Below are 12991 nucleotides of genomic sequence, written 5' to 3'. Positions count from 1 at the left end.
TCCACTTATTCCCGAAAGCAAAGATAGAACCATTATATAGAGAAGAATTCCAGCTGCTCGTGCCGACCACATTTGCATTAAGGATATAAGCTGCGGGTGGGGCAAGAACATGAGTACTGAGGCTGAGGGGTATTTAATTTATAGGGGAGAGAAAAGTATGAGTTTTGTTGGAGATTTATATGTTAAATATACATAGTTGTTTATTTTTGGGTTTTCAAATGCTAATTTTAATAAATATTAGTTATTTTGGTATTTCATTAGCTAAAGATGGGAGGAAATTGAATTTTGCACTTGTTCAGTTGTATCATATTCAAATTTATATATATAAACTGAAAAATTTTCTAAATAAAGTAACTACTAAACTTCCCGCCTAAATAGCTTATCAATAAATAGAAAAAGAGTGAAAGAAGTCATTATCGGCGAGTCCTTGGAAAAAGGCAATCACCAAAATCTCAGTAGTGGCTATAGGGACATCTATAATAACTAGATTGAATTTTTTGATATACGCTCTGAGTGTTTTCTTGGACCCTTGTTAAAGTGAGAAAAGGCTCAGGAGGGTCTTTTGGTAGTGCTGACTACTATCGAAGTGATAAAGGAAAGTCTTATGTAAATCCTCAAAACTGCCAATGGATTTAGTCGCCAGTTGCTTAAACCATCTTTGCGCTGAGCTGCTGAATGTGGTGAGGAACACTCGACACTTTACACCATCCGTATACTAATGAAGAAGAGCGTCATTCTCATATTTGAGCAGGTGATCTTAGGATCAGTTGACCCTGAGTATTCCCCTATTGCTAGAGGCTGATAGTGTTTTGGCAACTTGTCCTCTAGCACCTTCTGCGAGAATGAGGTGTTAATTTCTTCGGGAGAGTTGCAAGTTGCAGTGGCCTTTCCCTTGTGTCCATCCTGGACAGGTGTTCCTCCAGAAGATTCTTGGTGTATCCCTTCTTGGCCCATGTACTCAAGCGGCGAGCGGAAGAGCGATCGATGATGCAGGATCGGGGAATGAGGCACGGGATTGGGGAATGAGGCGCGAGAGATAAATGGGCGGGGCCTTCCTCCCAAGTTCCTCTTTCCCTTTGATGGATTGTTGTCGATGCTACAGGATTGGGCAGCGGTAGCATGCCACCAGTAGTTGCTTGTTGTTGCTGCGCTAATTTTTGTGCTCGGTCATTAATGAGCATCTCTAGATCTTCTTGTGTTAAGATGACTGTGGTGAGTCATCCAGCTTCTTCCATCTCTGATCTTCAGATGCAGGTGAAAGTTCACACAAACTGCCAAATTTAATCCTGTCTGAAAGCTGCAAAGATGGGGCGCCGGGCACAGTGGTTTGGTTGTTGACCGGTAGAAGACCTTTTACTCCAAGATGAAGCTTTTCTTCGATCCTGCGTACACTCAAATGAGCCAACAAACGTTAACACCCAGAAACCAAGAGAGAATCCTAGTTAAAGGTCCTCCGACACTCAAGTCAGTACAATTTCGGACTGGTGAATAAAGAACAATATAGAACGTGCGTGCAAGAGTAAGCTTTAGATGTTCCAAGAACCTTCCTTACCAACGGAGAAGACCCCCTTTATATATCATCTATCATAACCTCTGTAATCATGGCCTAGAATATCATAGGTTGTCAGGTGATAGAAAGTATACCACCTGTGCAATAATTGTCTGAGGAATCTTTCCTTTACCCACTTGTGTACTTCTTTTGTCTTTTATAGTTTATGTCATTGATAGTGCAGTTAAAGGAATATCTTGTTATAAGTGGTTAGCTGATGAGGAACAAGATAATCCTCGAAGAAGGTTCTAGAAGAATATTCTCTGACACGTGGTTGTTATTCTGACAGTTGTTAGGATTCTCTGCTCATGTTGTCGGCTGAGTATATCCCGGTCGACCTATAAGGCTGACTATTTTTGTGTCTGTTCTCACATTATGTCTGTCTTCACATTAAACTGTTTTGTTATGTACGCTTTGTTATGCACTGAATGCTATTAGAAATCTGTTTGGAAAATAATATAATGCATTGGGCGTTTTGGAAATCCATTTAGGAAGTAATATAAAGCCCAGTGCCTTAGGCTCGACCGGCCTTATACTTGGTCGGGCATGTAATAGGTCGTCCAGAGAAATGGAGCCCTATTTAGAGCGATTCGATCGGTACTTTAAGTCGATCATCAGTATTATAATGTGTAGGTAAAGTAAATAAGAGATTTGGCATTCTGACTGGATTTACACTTGTGTGCATAAGAGAAGTGTACATTGGAGTTGTTTTGGGTCTGTCCGGCCATAACATCGGTCAAATACGCCTGGAGACCTTCTACACTGTGTGGGACCCTTAGTGTTAACCTGTAATACGTCCGATCGAGTGTGCACAAAGAGGTTCGCGTAAAGCGAGCAGTCTGACCTTTACCTCGACTAGACCTAAGGTCAATCGAATATGAGGTTGGTCGAACATCCTTAAACTTAGTCAGCAATTGAATGACTAGACATGTCAATTTCCTATTTTAAGAATAAGACACCGAACCTCCTATGCTTGACCGGCCGGGTCTCTTCCGAACAACCTATAATCGAATTGGGCTTGCGCTGAGAGCCTTAATGTTAGGCGAATAACGAAGCAAAATACGGAATTTTCTCTCCTCTTGACTTTGACCGTCACGTCACCTTGATTTTAATCATTATATCACTTTAATTTTAATGGACATATGATCTCCCGAATCTGCTCGTTACATCTCGTTTCATATATTATCGTGGGGCGACCACATTAAACCTCGGAGGACGTGATATAATATTTTACTTCAATAAATATAGTATATTTTATTTAACTTTTTAGAGTTCTTATATATTATAATTTTATTCAGAATTAATGTCGAATAGAAAAGGTATACAAAAGTCACTCCTAGCCTAGCATGAGTTGACATTTATTTTTATTATCATGGTATGCTAGCTAGAGTACATATATATATACAAAAGAAATGTTGAGTTAGTTTATTTTTCTATCTAATCCCTCCATCCCCCCTTCGACATTCATCAGAAGCAAAAACTAAACAATAAGAATAAAATGGAAAGGAAGTAGCAAAATAAGAGTCAAACTAGCAGTGCATAATTACAAGTAATGTAGTACGAATAAAAAACTATGAACATAAAATAGTAGTAGAAATACAACTCAAAATGTTTATTGAGAGGAGGATGACGAACGATGGGATGGACTCCATTATTGGAGTATCTCTAAAATTTGGTGTTGTCCAGCCTACCTCTCCCGATGGCTAGTCCTCGTCTCCTCTCAAAGATTATGTCCCTCTTGTCGTAAGCTAGTCACAGATGCCTCTAGGTAGGTGACTCTTTCCGGAAGAGTAGGACCGACTGGAGGTGGAGGTACCGATAGATACTCAAGCAACAAATCTTCCTTTGGATCATCCTGAGGCTGCTCCTCAGGGACAAGGGGATGCTGGGCAGGCTAATTCTGGTCTAGCTGATGTTGGGCCCCTTTTATGACACGACACCCTGATCATCTATATATATAAAGACTAAAGACAGACTCCTAGCACCTATCATGCAGAACACATTTAGAGGAGTGACATTACCTATGGTGACATCAATACCTAATGAGTGTAAGTAGATGGTCAGAATGTGGAAGTAGGGCATGCGGACCCGTCTGCTAGTGCAGATATTAACTGAGTAGATAATGGTACGAAGCATGTGAAGGCTAATATCTATATCTAGCTTTTGACAGAATGCATATAGGAGGAAGGAGTGAAAATGTTGCATCATAGCAACTTCTCTAGTGGTAAGTGGCAAGATGCACTTCACTAGGACCCTATAGAGAATATAATGTTGAACACTAAGTGTGACTAACCTAAACTGGGTGATTGTCGATACCCTCTCACCTCTAAAAAATTATGAATATATAGTATCCAAAGTGATGTGGGAGTAGGGATTACCAAATGGTAAATCCCTAGGAGGGTAATATACAAAAGGAACAGCTGAGGGTCACAGACCTAGGAAGTCTCTAAGGATGGTGGGAGATATTGTTGTTGGTGCAATCGACCCAACTTTGATCGGTACGATCATGGTTTTGATGTGTGTGTCAAAGAGTTTAAGTTAGGCTTTCGTATGTGTTTGATATGTGTATTTGAGTCTTGCAAGACTTGGTGAAACACACATGAGGAGCTTGGTGCAGCTAAGCTTGGGAAGCACATCCTAGGGCTCGGATCCTTGAGTCGGTGAAGGATGATGTGGAAGACATCCGAGGGATCGTCGGACGAGGAGCAACGGAGTGGAGCCAAGGGAAGCGAACTTCAAGGCAACGTGAAGGATGGCACGGAGAGGAGTCGCGGGCTCGGGTGGATCTGAGGGGCGAAGGCCAAAGGAAGAGGGCTTCAAGGCGACTTCGGAGAGGATGAGTGTGAGTGTGTATGGACCAATCGACTGGTGCAGTTGACTGGGAGAGAATAGAAAGCAGCTACCAATCGACTGGTAGTTTTACCAGTCGACTGGTAAATGACCTTTGGTAAACCGTTGGTGTTGTGAAGTAGCCTTTGGCTACCTCCAACAGTAGCACCAGTCAACTGATGATTTTGCCAGTCGACTGGTGCCGAGATAAGTTGATATGATGATCAACTCTCTCCTCTTATTTAAGGGAAGCTTTGGGGCTTGAAGGAGGTCACTCATGCTTATTGAATAACTCCTTGTCTTTGCCCAAAGCTTCCAAGTCTACTCTCTTCCTCCCAAACCTAAACTTCATCATTGTAAAGAGGAAAAGATCCTTTATGAGAGGTTTGCTCCACCGAGAAGGAGAAAGCTTTAGCCGGAGATTGTCGGGGATTGATCCATTGAAGGATCAAGGGTTCGTTCACCTTAAAGACACGTCGTGGAGTAGGAGCATGCAATCTCAGAACCACGTTACATCAAACTTGTTAGCGATTTGGTATTCTTTCTTTATTATTTTCATTAGTTAGTTGTATTTTCACTTGTGCACTAACTTTCTATAGTTCTTATATATTATAATTTTTTTCAGAATTAATGTCCAATAGAAAAGGTATACAAAAGTCACTCCTAGCCTAGCATGAGTTGACATTTATTTTTATTATCGTAGTATGCTTGCTAGACTAGAGTACATATTGATTCAACAACTTCAAGTCAAGAAGGCTACGATTCTGGCACGGAGCATAGCAGTGCTGTTGCTGTCTGGATGGTTCAGATAGTATTCATGATCCTCCCCTGCCGCCTCATACAACTCAGCCGTCCCGCGCCACCCACTACTCTTCGTCAACGCCTCATAGTACATCAGCGCCCGATCCCTCATCGCGTCCTTCTCCGACGTGCACAGCAGCATGCGCGTGCACCCTAGATCTGCCAAACTCGGCGCTCCCACCGCCAAGGGATTCACGCGCGGGTCGTCATTCCCGACCGTCGACTCTGGGCAAATCATTCCCCACAGTTGGTCCAACTTCTTCCTTAATACTGGATCGGCTGCTTTCTCTGAGGCTGTCAGATTTTTCCCCCAGAAGTAAGGATCTAGCAGTATCGTCCCTGCTAGCTTCAAGCTATAACTGGAGATCATCCCTTGAGACCCAACTCGCATAGCCAGGTTGTGCACGATGTTGCCGCCGGCACTGTCGCCGGCTAAGTAGACTCTGTCATAGTCAGCATGATCGAGGAGCCACGGTTCTACGTACACATGCAGGAATATTATATATGTGCCAAATTATTAAAAAAATATATTATTTTAATTTCTATGTTAATTATTATATCATTTTTCTCACCGACGTCGCTGCGATGGGATGCGACCCATTCGAGAGCAGCCCAACAATCATCATATTGCACAGGGATATGGTGTTCCGGTGCGCGACGGTAGTCGACGGAGAGGATGATAGAAGAGGACACGGCCGCGAGGCCATTGAGATGGCGGTGGACGATGGGGGAGGCAGAGGAGAATATGCAAAAGCCGCCGCCGTGAAAGTAGAGGATGAGGGAGAGCTTTGTGCTAGTAGAGTTGATATTGATAGGAGGAAGATAGATGCGGGCGGAGACATCGGCGGAAATGCGGATATCCTTGGAGTCGACGTTAGTGAGGGGGTCAAGGCCGGGCGGCGTTTGCTCCTCCGCCTTGAGCCGCTTGACAGAGCCGTCTTTGTAGACGAGAAAGTAAGGAGAGTAGTCATAGATCACAGGGTTGTTGTCCGATGCCATTCCACTTATTCCCGAAAGCAAAGATAGAACCATTATATAGAGAAGAATTCCAGCTGCTCGTGCCGACCACATTTGCATTAAGGATATAAGCTGCGAGTGGGGCAAGAACATGAGTACTGAGGCTGAGGGGTATTTAATTTATTGGGGAGAGAAAAGTATGAGTTTTGTTGGAGATTTATATGTTAAATATACATAGTTGTTTATTTTTGGGTTTTCAAATGCTAATTTTAATAAATATTAGTTATTTTGGTATTTCATTAGCTAAAGATGGGAGGAAATTGAATTTTGCACTTGTTCAGTTGTATCATATTCAAATTTATATATATAAACTGAAAAATTTTCTAAATAAAGTAACTACTAAACTTCCTGCCTAAATAGCTTATCAATAAATAGAAAAAGAGTGAAAGAAGTCATTATCGGCGAGTCCTTGGAAAAAGGCAATCACCAAAATCTCAGTAGTGGCTATAGGGACATCTATAATAACTAGATTGAATTTTTTGATATAAGCTCTGAGTGTTTTCTTGGACCCTTGTTAAAGTGAGAAAAGGCTCAGGAGGGTCTTTTGGTAGTACTGACTACTATCGAAGTGATAAAGGAAAGTCTTATGTAAATCCTCAAAACTGCCAATGGATTTAGTCGGCAGTTGCTTAAACCATCTTTGCGCTGAGCTGCTGAATGTGGTGAGGAACACTCGACACTTTACACCATCCGTATACTAATGAAGAAGAGCGTCATTCTCATATTTGAGCAGGTGATCTTAGGATCAGTTGACCCTGAGTATTCCCCTATTGCTAGAGGCTGATAGTGTTTTGGCAACTTGTCCTCTAGCACCTTCTGCGAGAATGAGGTGTTAATTTCTTCGGGAGAGTTGCAAGTTGCAGTGGCCTTTCCCTTGTGTCCATCCTGGACAGGTGTTCCTCCAGAAGATTCTTGGTGTATCCCTTCTTGGCCCATGTACTCAAGCGGCGAGCGGGAGAGCGATCGATGATGCAGAATCGGGGAATGAGGCACGGGATTGGGGAATGAGGCGCGAGAGATAAATGGGCGGGGCCTTCCTCCCAAGTTCCTCTTTCCCTTTGATGGATTGTTGTCGATGCTACAGGATTGGGCAGCGGTAGCATGCCACCAGTAGTTGCTTGTTGTTGCTGCGCTAATTTTTGTGCTCGGTCATTAATGAGCATCTCTAGATCTTCTTGTGTTAAGATGACTGTGGTGAGTCATCCAGCTTCTTCCATCTCTGATCTTCAGATGCAGGTGAAAGTTCACACAAACTGCCAAATTTAATCCTGTCTGAAAGCTGCAAAGATGGGGCGCCGGGCACAGTGGTTTGGTTGTTGACCGGTAGAAGACCTTTTACTCCAAGATGAAGCTTTTCTTCGATCCTGCGTACACTCAAATGAGCCAACAAACGTTAACACCCAGAAACCAAGAGAGAATCCTAGTTAAAGGTCCTCCGACACTCAAGTCAGTACAATTTCGGACTGGTGAATAAAGAACAATATAGAACGTGCGTGCAAGAGTAAGCTTTAGATGTTCCAAGAACCTTCCTTACCAACGGAGAAGACCCCCTTTATATATCATCTATCATAACCTCTGTAATCATGGCCTAGAATATCATAGGTTGTCAGGTGATAGAAAGTATACCACCTGTGCAATAATTGTCTGAGGAATCTTTCCTTTACCCACTTGTGTACTTCTTTTGTCTTTTATAGTTTATGTCATTGATAGTGCAGTTAAAGGAATATCTTGTTATAAGTGGTTAGCTGATGAGGAACAAGATAATCCTCGAAGAAGGTTCTAGAAGAATATTCTCTGACACGTGGTTGTTATTCTGACAGTTGTTAGGATTCTCTGCTCATGTTGTCGGCTGAGTATATCCCGGTCGACCTATAAGGCTGACTATTTTTGTGTCTGTTCTCACATTATGTCTGTCTTCACATTAAACTGTTTTGTTATGTACGCTTTGTTATGCACTGAATGCTATTAGAAATCTGTTTGGAAAATAATGTAACGCATTGGGCGTGTTGGAAATCCATTTAGGAAGTAATATAAAGCCCAGTGCCTTAGGCTCGACCGGCCTTATACTTGGTCGGGCATGTAATAGGTCGTCCAGAGAAATGGAGCCCTATTTTGAGCGATTCGATCGGTACTTTAAGTCGATCATCAGTATTATAATGTGTAGGTAAAGTAAATAAGAGATTTGGCATTCTGACTGGATTTACACTTGTGTGCATAAGAGAAGTGTACATTGGAGTTGTTTTGGGTCTGTCCGGCCATAACATCGGTCAAATACGCCTGGAGACCTTCTACACTGTGTGGGACCCTTAGTGTTAACCTGTAATACGTCCGATCGAGTGTGCACAAAGAGGTTCGCGTAAAGCGAGCAGTCTGACCTTTACCTCGACTAGACCTAAGGTCAATCGAATATGAGGTTGGTCGAACATCCTTAAACTTAGTCAGCAATTGGATGACTAGACATGTCAATTTCCTATTTTAAGAATAAGACACCGAACCTCCTATGCTTGACCGGTCGAGTCTCTTCCGAACAACCTATAATCGAATTGGGCTTGCGCTGAGAGCCTTAATGTTAGGCGAATAACGAAGCAAAATACGGAATTTTCTCTCCTCTTGACTTTGACCGTCACGTCACCTTGATTTTAATCATTATATCACTTTAATTTTAATGGACATATGATCTCCCGAATCTGCTCGTTACATCTCGTTTCATATATTATCGTGGGGCGACCACATTAAACCTCGGAGGACGTGATATAATATTTTACTTCAATAAATATAGTATATTTTATTTAACTTTTTAGAGTTCTTATATATTATAATTTTATTCAGAATTAATGTCGAATAGAAAAGGTATACAAAAGTCACTCCTAGCCTAGCATGAGTTGACATTTATTTTTATTATCATGGTATGCTAGCTAGAGTACATATATATATACAAAAGAAATGTTGAGTTAGTTTATTTTTCTATCTAATCCCTCCATCCCCCCTTCGACATTCATCAGAAGCAAAAACTAAACAATAAGAATAAAATGGAAAGGAAATAGCAAAATAAGAGTCAAACTAGCAGTGCATAATTACAAGTAATGTAGTACGAATAAAAAACTATGAACATAAAATAGTAGTAGAAATACAACTCAAAATGTTTATTGAGAGGAGGATGACGAACGATGGGATGGACTCCATTATTGGAGTATCTCTAGAATTTGGTGTTGTCGAGCCTACCTCTCCCGATGGCTAGTCCTCGTCTCCTCTCAAAGATTATGTCCCTCTTGTCGTAAGCTAGTCACAGATGCCTCTAGGTAGGTGACTCTTTCCGGAAGAGTAGGACCGACTGGAGGTGGAGGTACCGATAGATACTCAAGCAACAAATCTTCCTTTGGATCATCCTGAGGCTGCTCCTCAGGGACAAGGGGATGCTGGGCAGGCTAATTCTGGTCTAGCTGATGTTGGGCCCCCTTTATGACACGACACCCTGATCATCTATATATATAAAGACTAAAGACAGACTCCTAGCACCTATCATGCAGAACACATTTAGAGGAGTGACATTACCTATGGTGACATCAATACCTAATGAGTGTAAGTAGATGGTCAGAATGTGGAAGTAGGGCATGCGGACCCGTCTGCTAGTGCAGATATTAATTGAGTAGATAATGGTACGAAGCATGTGAAGGCTAATATCTATATCTAGCTTTTGACAGAATGCATATAGGAGGAAGGAGTGAAAATGTTGCATCATAGCAACTTCTCTAGTGGTAAGTGGCAAGATGCACTTCACTAGGACCCTATAGAGAATATAATGTTGAACACTAAGTGTGACTAACCTAAACTGGGTGATTGTCGATACCCTCTCACCTCTAAAAAATTATGAATATATAGTATCCAAAGTGATGTGGGAGTAGGGATTACCAAATGGTAAATCCCTAGGAGGGTAACATACAAAAGGAACAGCTGAGGGTCACAGACCTAGGAAGTCTCTAAGGATGGTGGGAGATATTGTTGTTGGTGCAATCGACCCAACTTTGATCGGTACGATCATGGTTTTGATGTGTGTGTCAAAGAGTTTAAGTTAGGCTTTCGTATGTGTTTGATATGTGTATTTGAGTCTTGCAAGACTTGGTGAAACACACATGAGGAGCTTGGTGCAGCTAAGCTTGGGAAGCACATCCTAGGGCTCGGATCCTTGAGTCGGTGAAGGATGATGTGGAAGACATCCGAGGGATCGTCGGACGAGGAGCAACGGAGTGGAGCCAAGGGAAGCGAACTTCAAGGCAACGTGAAGGATGGCACGGAGAGGAGTCGCGGGCTCGGGTGGATCTGAGGGGCGAAGGCCAAAGGAAGAGGGCTTCAAGGCGACTTCGGAGAGGATGAGTGTGAGTGTGTATGGACCAATCGACTGGTGCAGTTGACTGGGAGCGAATAGAAAGCAGCTACCAATCGACTGGTAGTTTTACCAGTCGACTGGTAAATGACCTTTGGTAAACCGTTGGTGTTGTGAAGTAGCCTTTGGCTACCTCCAACGGTAGCACCAGTCAACTGATGATTTTGCCAGTCGACTGGTGCCGAGATAAGTTGATATGATGATCAACTCTCTCCTCTTATTTAAGGGAAGCTTTGGGGCTTGAAGGAGGTCACTCATGCTTATTGAATAACTCCTTGTCTTTGCCCAAAGCTTCCAAGTCTACTCTCTTCCTCCCAAACCTAAACTTCATCATTGTAAAGAGGAAAAGATCCTTTATGAGAGGTTCGCTCCACCGAGAAGGAGAAAGCTTTAGCCGGAGATTGTCGGGGATTGATCCATCGAAGGATCAAGGGTTCGTTCACCTTAAGGACACGTCGTGGAGTAGGAGCATGCAATCTCAGAACCACGTTACATCAAACTTGTTAGCGATTTGGTATTCTTTCTTTATTATTTTCATTAGTTAGTTGTATTTTCACTTGTGCACTAACTTTCTATAGTTCTTATATATTATAATTTTTTTCAGAATTAATGTCCAATAGAAAAGGTATACAAAAGTCACTCCTAGCCTAGCATGAGTTGACATTTATTTTTATTATCGTAGTATGCTTGCTAGACTAGAGTACATATTGATTCAACAACTTCAAGTCAAGAAGGCTGCGATTCTGGCACGGAGCATAGCAGTGCTGTTGCTGTCTGGATGGTTCAGATAGTATTCATGATCCTCCCCTGCCGCCTCATACAACTCAGCCGTCCCGCGCCACCCACTACTCTTCGTCAACGCCTCATAGTACATCAGCGCCCGATCCCTCATCGCGTCCTTCTCCGACGTGCACAGCAGCATGCGCGTGCACCCTAGATCTGCCAAACTCGGCGCTCCCACCGCCAAGGGATTCACGCGCGGGTCGTCATTCCCGGCCGTCGACTCTGGGCAAATCATTCCCCACAGTTGGTCCAACTTCTTCCTTAATACTGGATCGGCTGCTTTCTCTGAGGCTGTCAGATTTTTCCCCCAGAAGTAAGGATCTAGCAGTATCGTCCCTGCTAGCTTCAAGCTATAACTGGAGATCATCCCTTGAGACCCAACTCGCATAGCCAGGTTGTGCACGATGTTGCCGCCGGCACTGTCGCCGGCTAAGTAGACTCTGTCATAGTCAGCATGATCGAGGAGCCACGGTTCTACGTACACATGCAGGAATATTATATATGTGCCAAATTATTAAAAAAATATATTATTTTAATTTCTATGTTAATTATTATATCATTTTTCTCACCGACGTCGCTGCGATGGGATGCGACCCATTCGAGAGCAGCCCAACAATCATCATATTGCACAGGGATATGGTGTTCCGGTGCGCGACGGTAGTCGACGGAGAGGATGATAGAAGAGGACACGGCCGCGAGGCCATTGAGATGGCGGTGGACGATGGGGGAGGCAGAGGAGAATATGCAAAAGCCGCCGCCGCGAAAGTAGAGGATGAGGGAGAGCTTTGTGCTAGTAGAGTTGATATTGATAGGAGGAAGATAGATGCGGGCGGAGACATCGGCGGAAATGCGGATATCCTTGGAGTCGACGTTAGTGAGGGGGTCAAGGCCGGGCGGCGTTTGCTCCTCCGCCTTGAGCCGCTTGACAGAGCCGTCTTTGTAGACGAGAAAGTAAGGAGAGTAGTCATAGATCACAGGGTTGTTGTCCGATGCCATTCCACTTATTCCCGAAAGCAAAGATAGAATCATTATATAGAGAAGAATTCCAGCTGCTCGTGCCGACCACATTTGCATTAAGGATATAAGCTGCGGGTGGGGCAAGAACATGAGTGAGGCCAAGGAGTTATATATATTTATAGGGGAGACAAAAGTAGTCTGTTTTGTTATGTTGGAGGTTTATACGTTAAATATATATAGTTGTTTATTTTGGGATTTCCAAATGTTAATTTTAATAAATAGTTTAATAATTGCCTAAATAAGGCGCGTATCCATAAATAGAAAGCCCAACCATAAGAAATTGCCTCAAATTCTACCTATTGATAAATCATTATTATGTTTCATTTTAAGATGTCAAATCTTCATTTTAAAAGGTTAATTAATTTTGAATTTCTCTCGATTAAAATGTTTTTACAATTTCAATTACAATCAAATTAATTAATGGGATGTCTGTTAGTATTCTAAATATTTTACAATTTAAAATGAATTCCAAATCACATTTAATAGGAAGTTTATTAGTATTCTACAAATAAAACAGAAAATTTTTCTTAAAAAAGTAACTACCAAACATTCTACCTAAATTATATATATCTTACTATTTTATTAAAAATCTCCCCCCATTACTAACTAAGTGA

General features: G+C 42.3%; 2 protein-coding genes across 2 annotated transcripts; both read right to left on the bottom strand.

Moving 5' to 3' along the window:
• Positions 1 to 5120: 5120 nt before the first annotated feature.
• LOC122050268 (2-hydroxyisoflavanone dehydratase-like) lies at positions 5121 to 6178 on the bottom strand. The gene is made up of 2 exons (XM_042611187.1): positions 5752 to 6178; positions 5121 to 5656 (listed from the first exon to the last, which is right to left on the bottom strand). Exons 1-2 carry the CDS (start codon positions 6176 to 6178, stop codon positions 5121 to 5123), a joined length of 963 nt encoding a protein of 320 aa, XP_042467121.1.
• Positions 6179 to 11298: 5120 nt separating this feature from the next.
• Positions 11299 to 12356, bottom strand: LOC122050267 (2-hydroxyisoflavanone dehydratase-like). The gene is made up of 2 exons (XM_042611186.1): positions 11930 to 12356; positions 11299 to 11834 (listed from the first exon to the last, which is right to left on the bottom strand). Exons 1-2 carry the CDS (start codon positions 12354 to 12356, stop codon positions 11299 to 11301), a joined length of 963 nt encoding a protein of 320 aa, XP_042467120.1.
• Between the last annotated feature and the right edge of the window lie 635 nt (positions 12357 to 12991).

This window comes from Zingiber officinale, chromosome 3A (genome assembly GCF_018446385.1).
Source record: "Zingiber officinale cultivar Zhangliang chromosome 3A, Zo_v1.1, whole genome shotgun sequence".
NCBI classification, from domain to species: domain Eukaryota; kingdom Viridiplantae; phylum Streptophyta; class Magnoliopsida; order Zingiberales; family Zingiberaceae; genus Zingiber; species Zingiber officinale.
The sequence above is the reverse complement of the archived record's forward strand: the minus strand, read 5'-3'. Positions and strand labels throughout refer to the sequence as shown.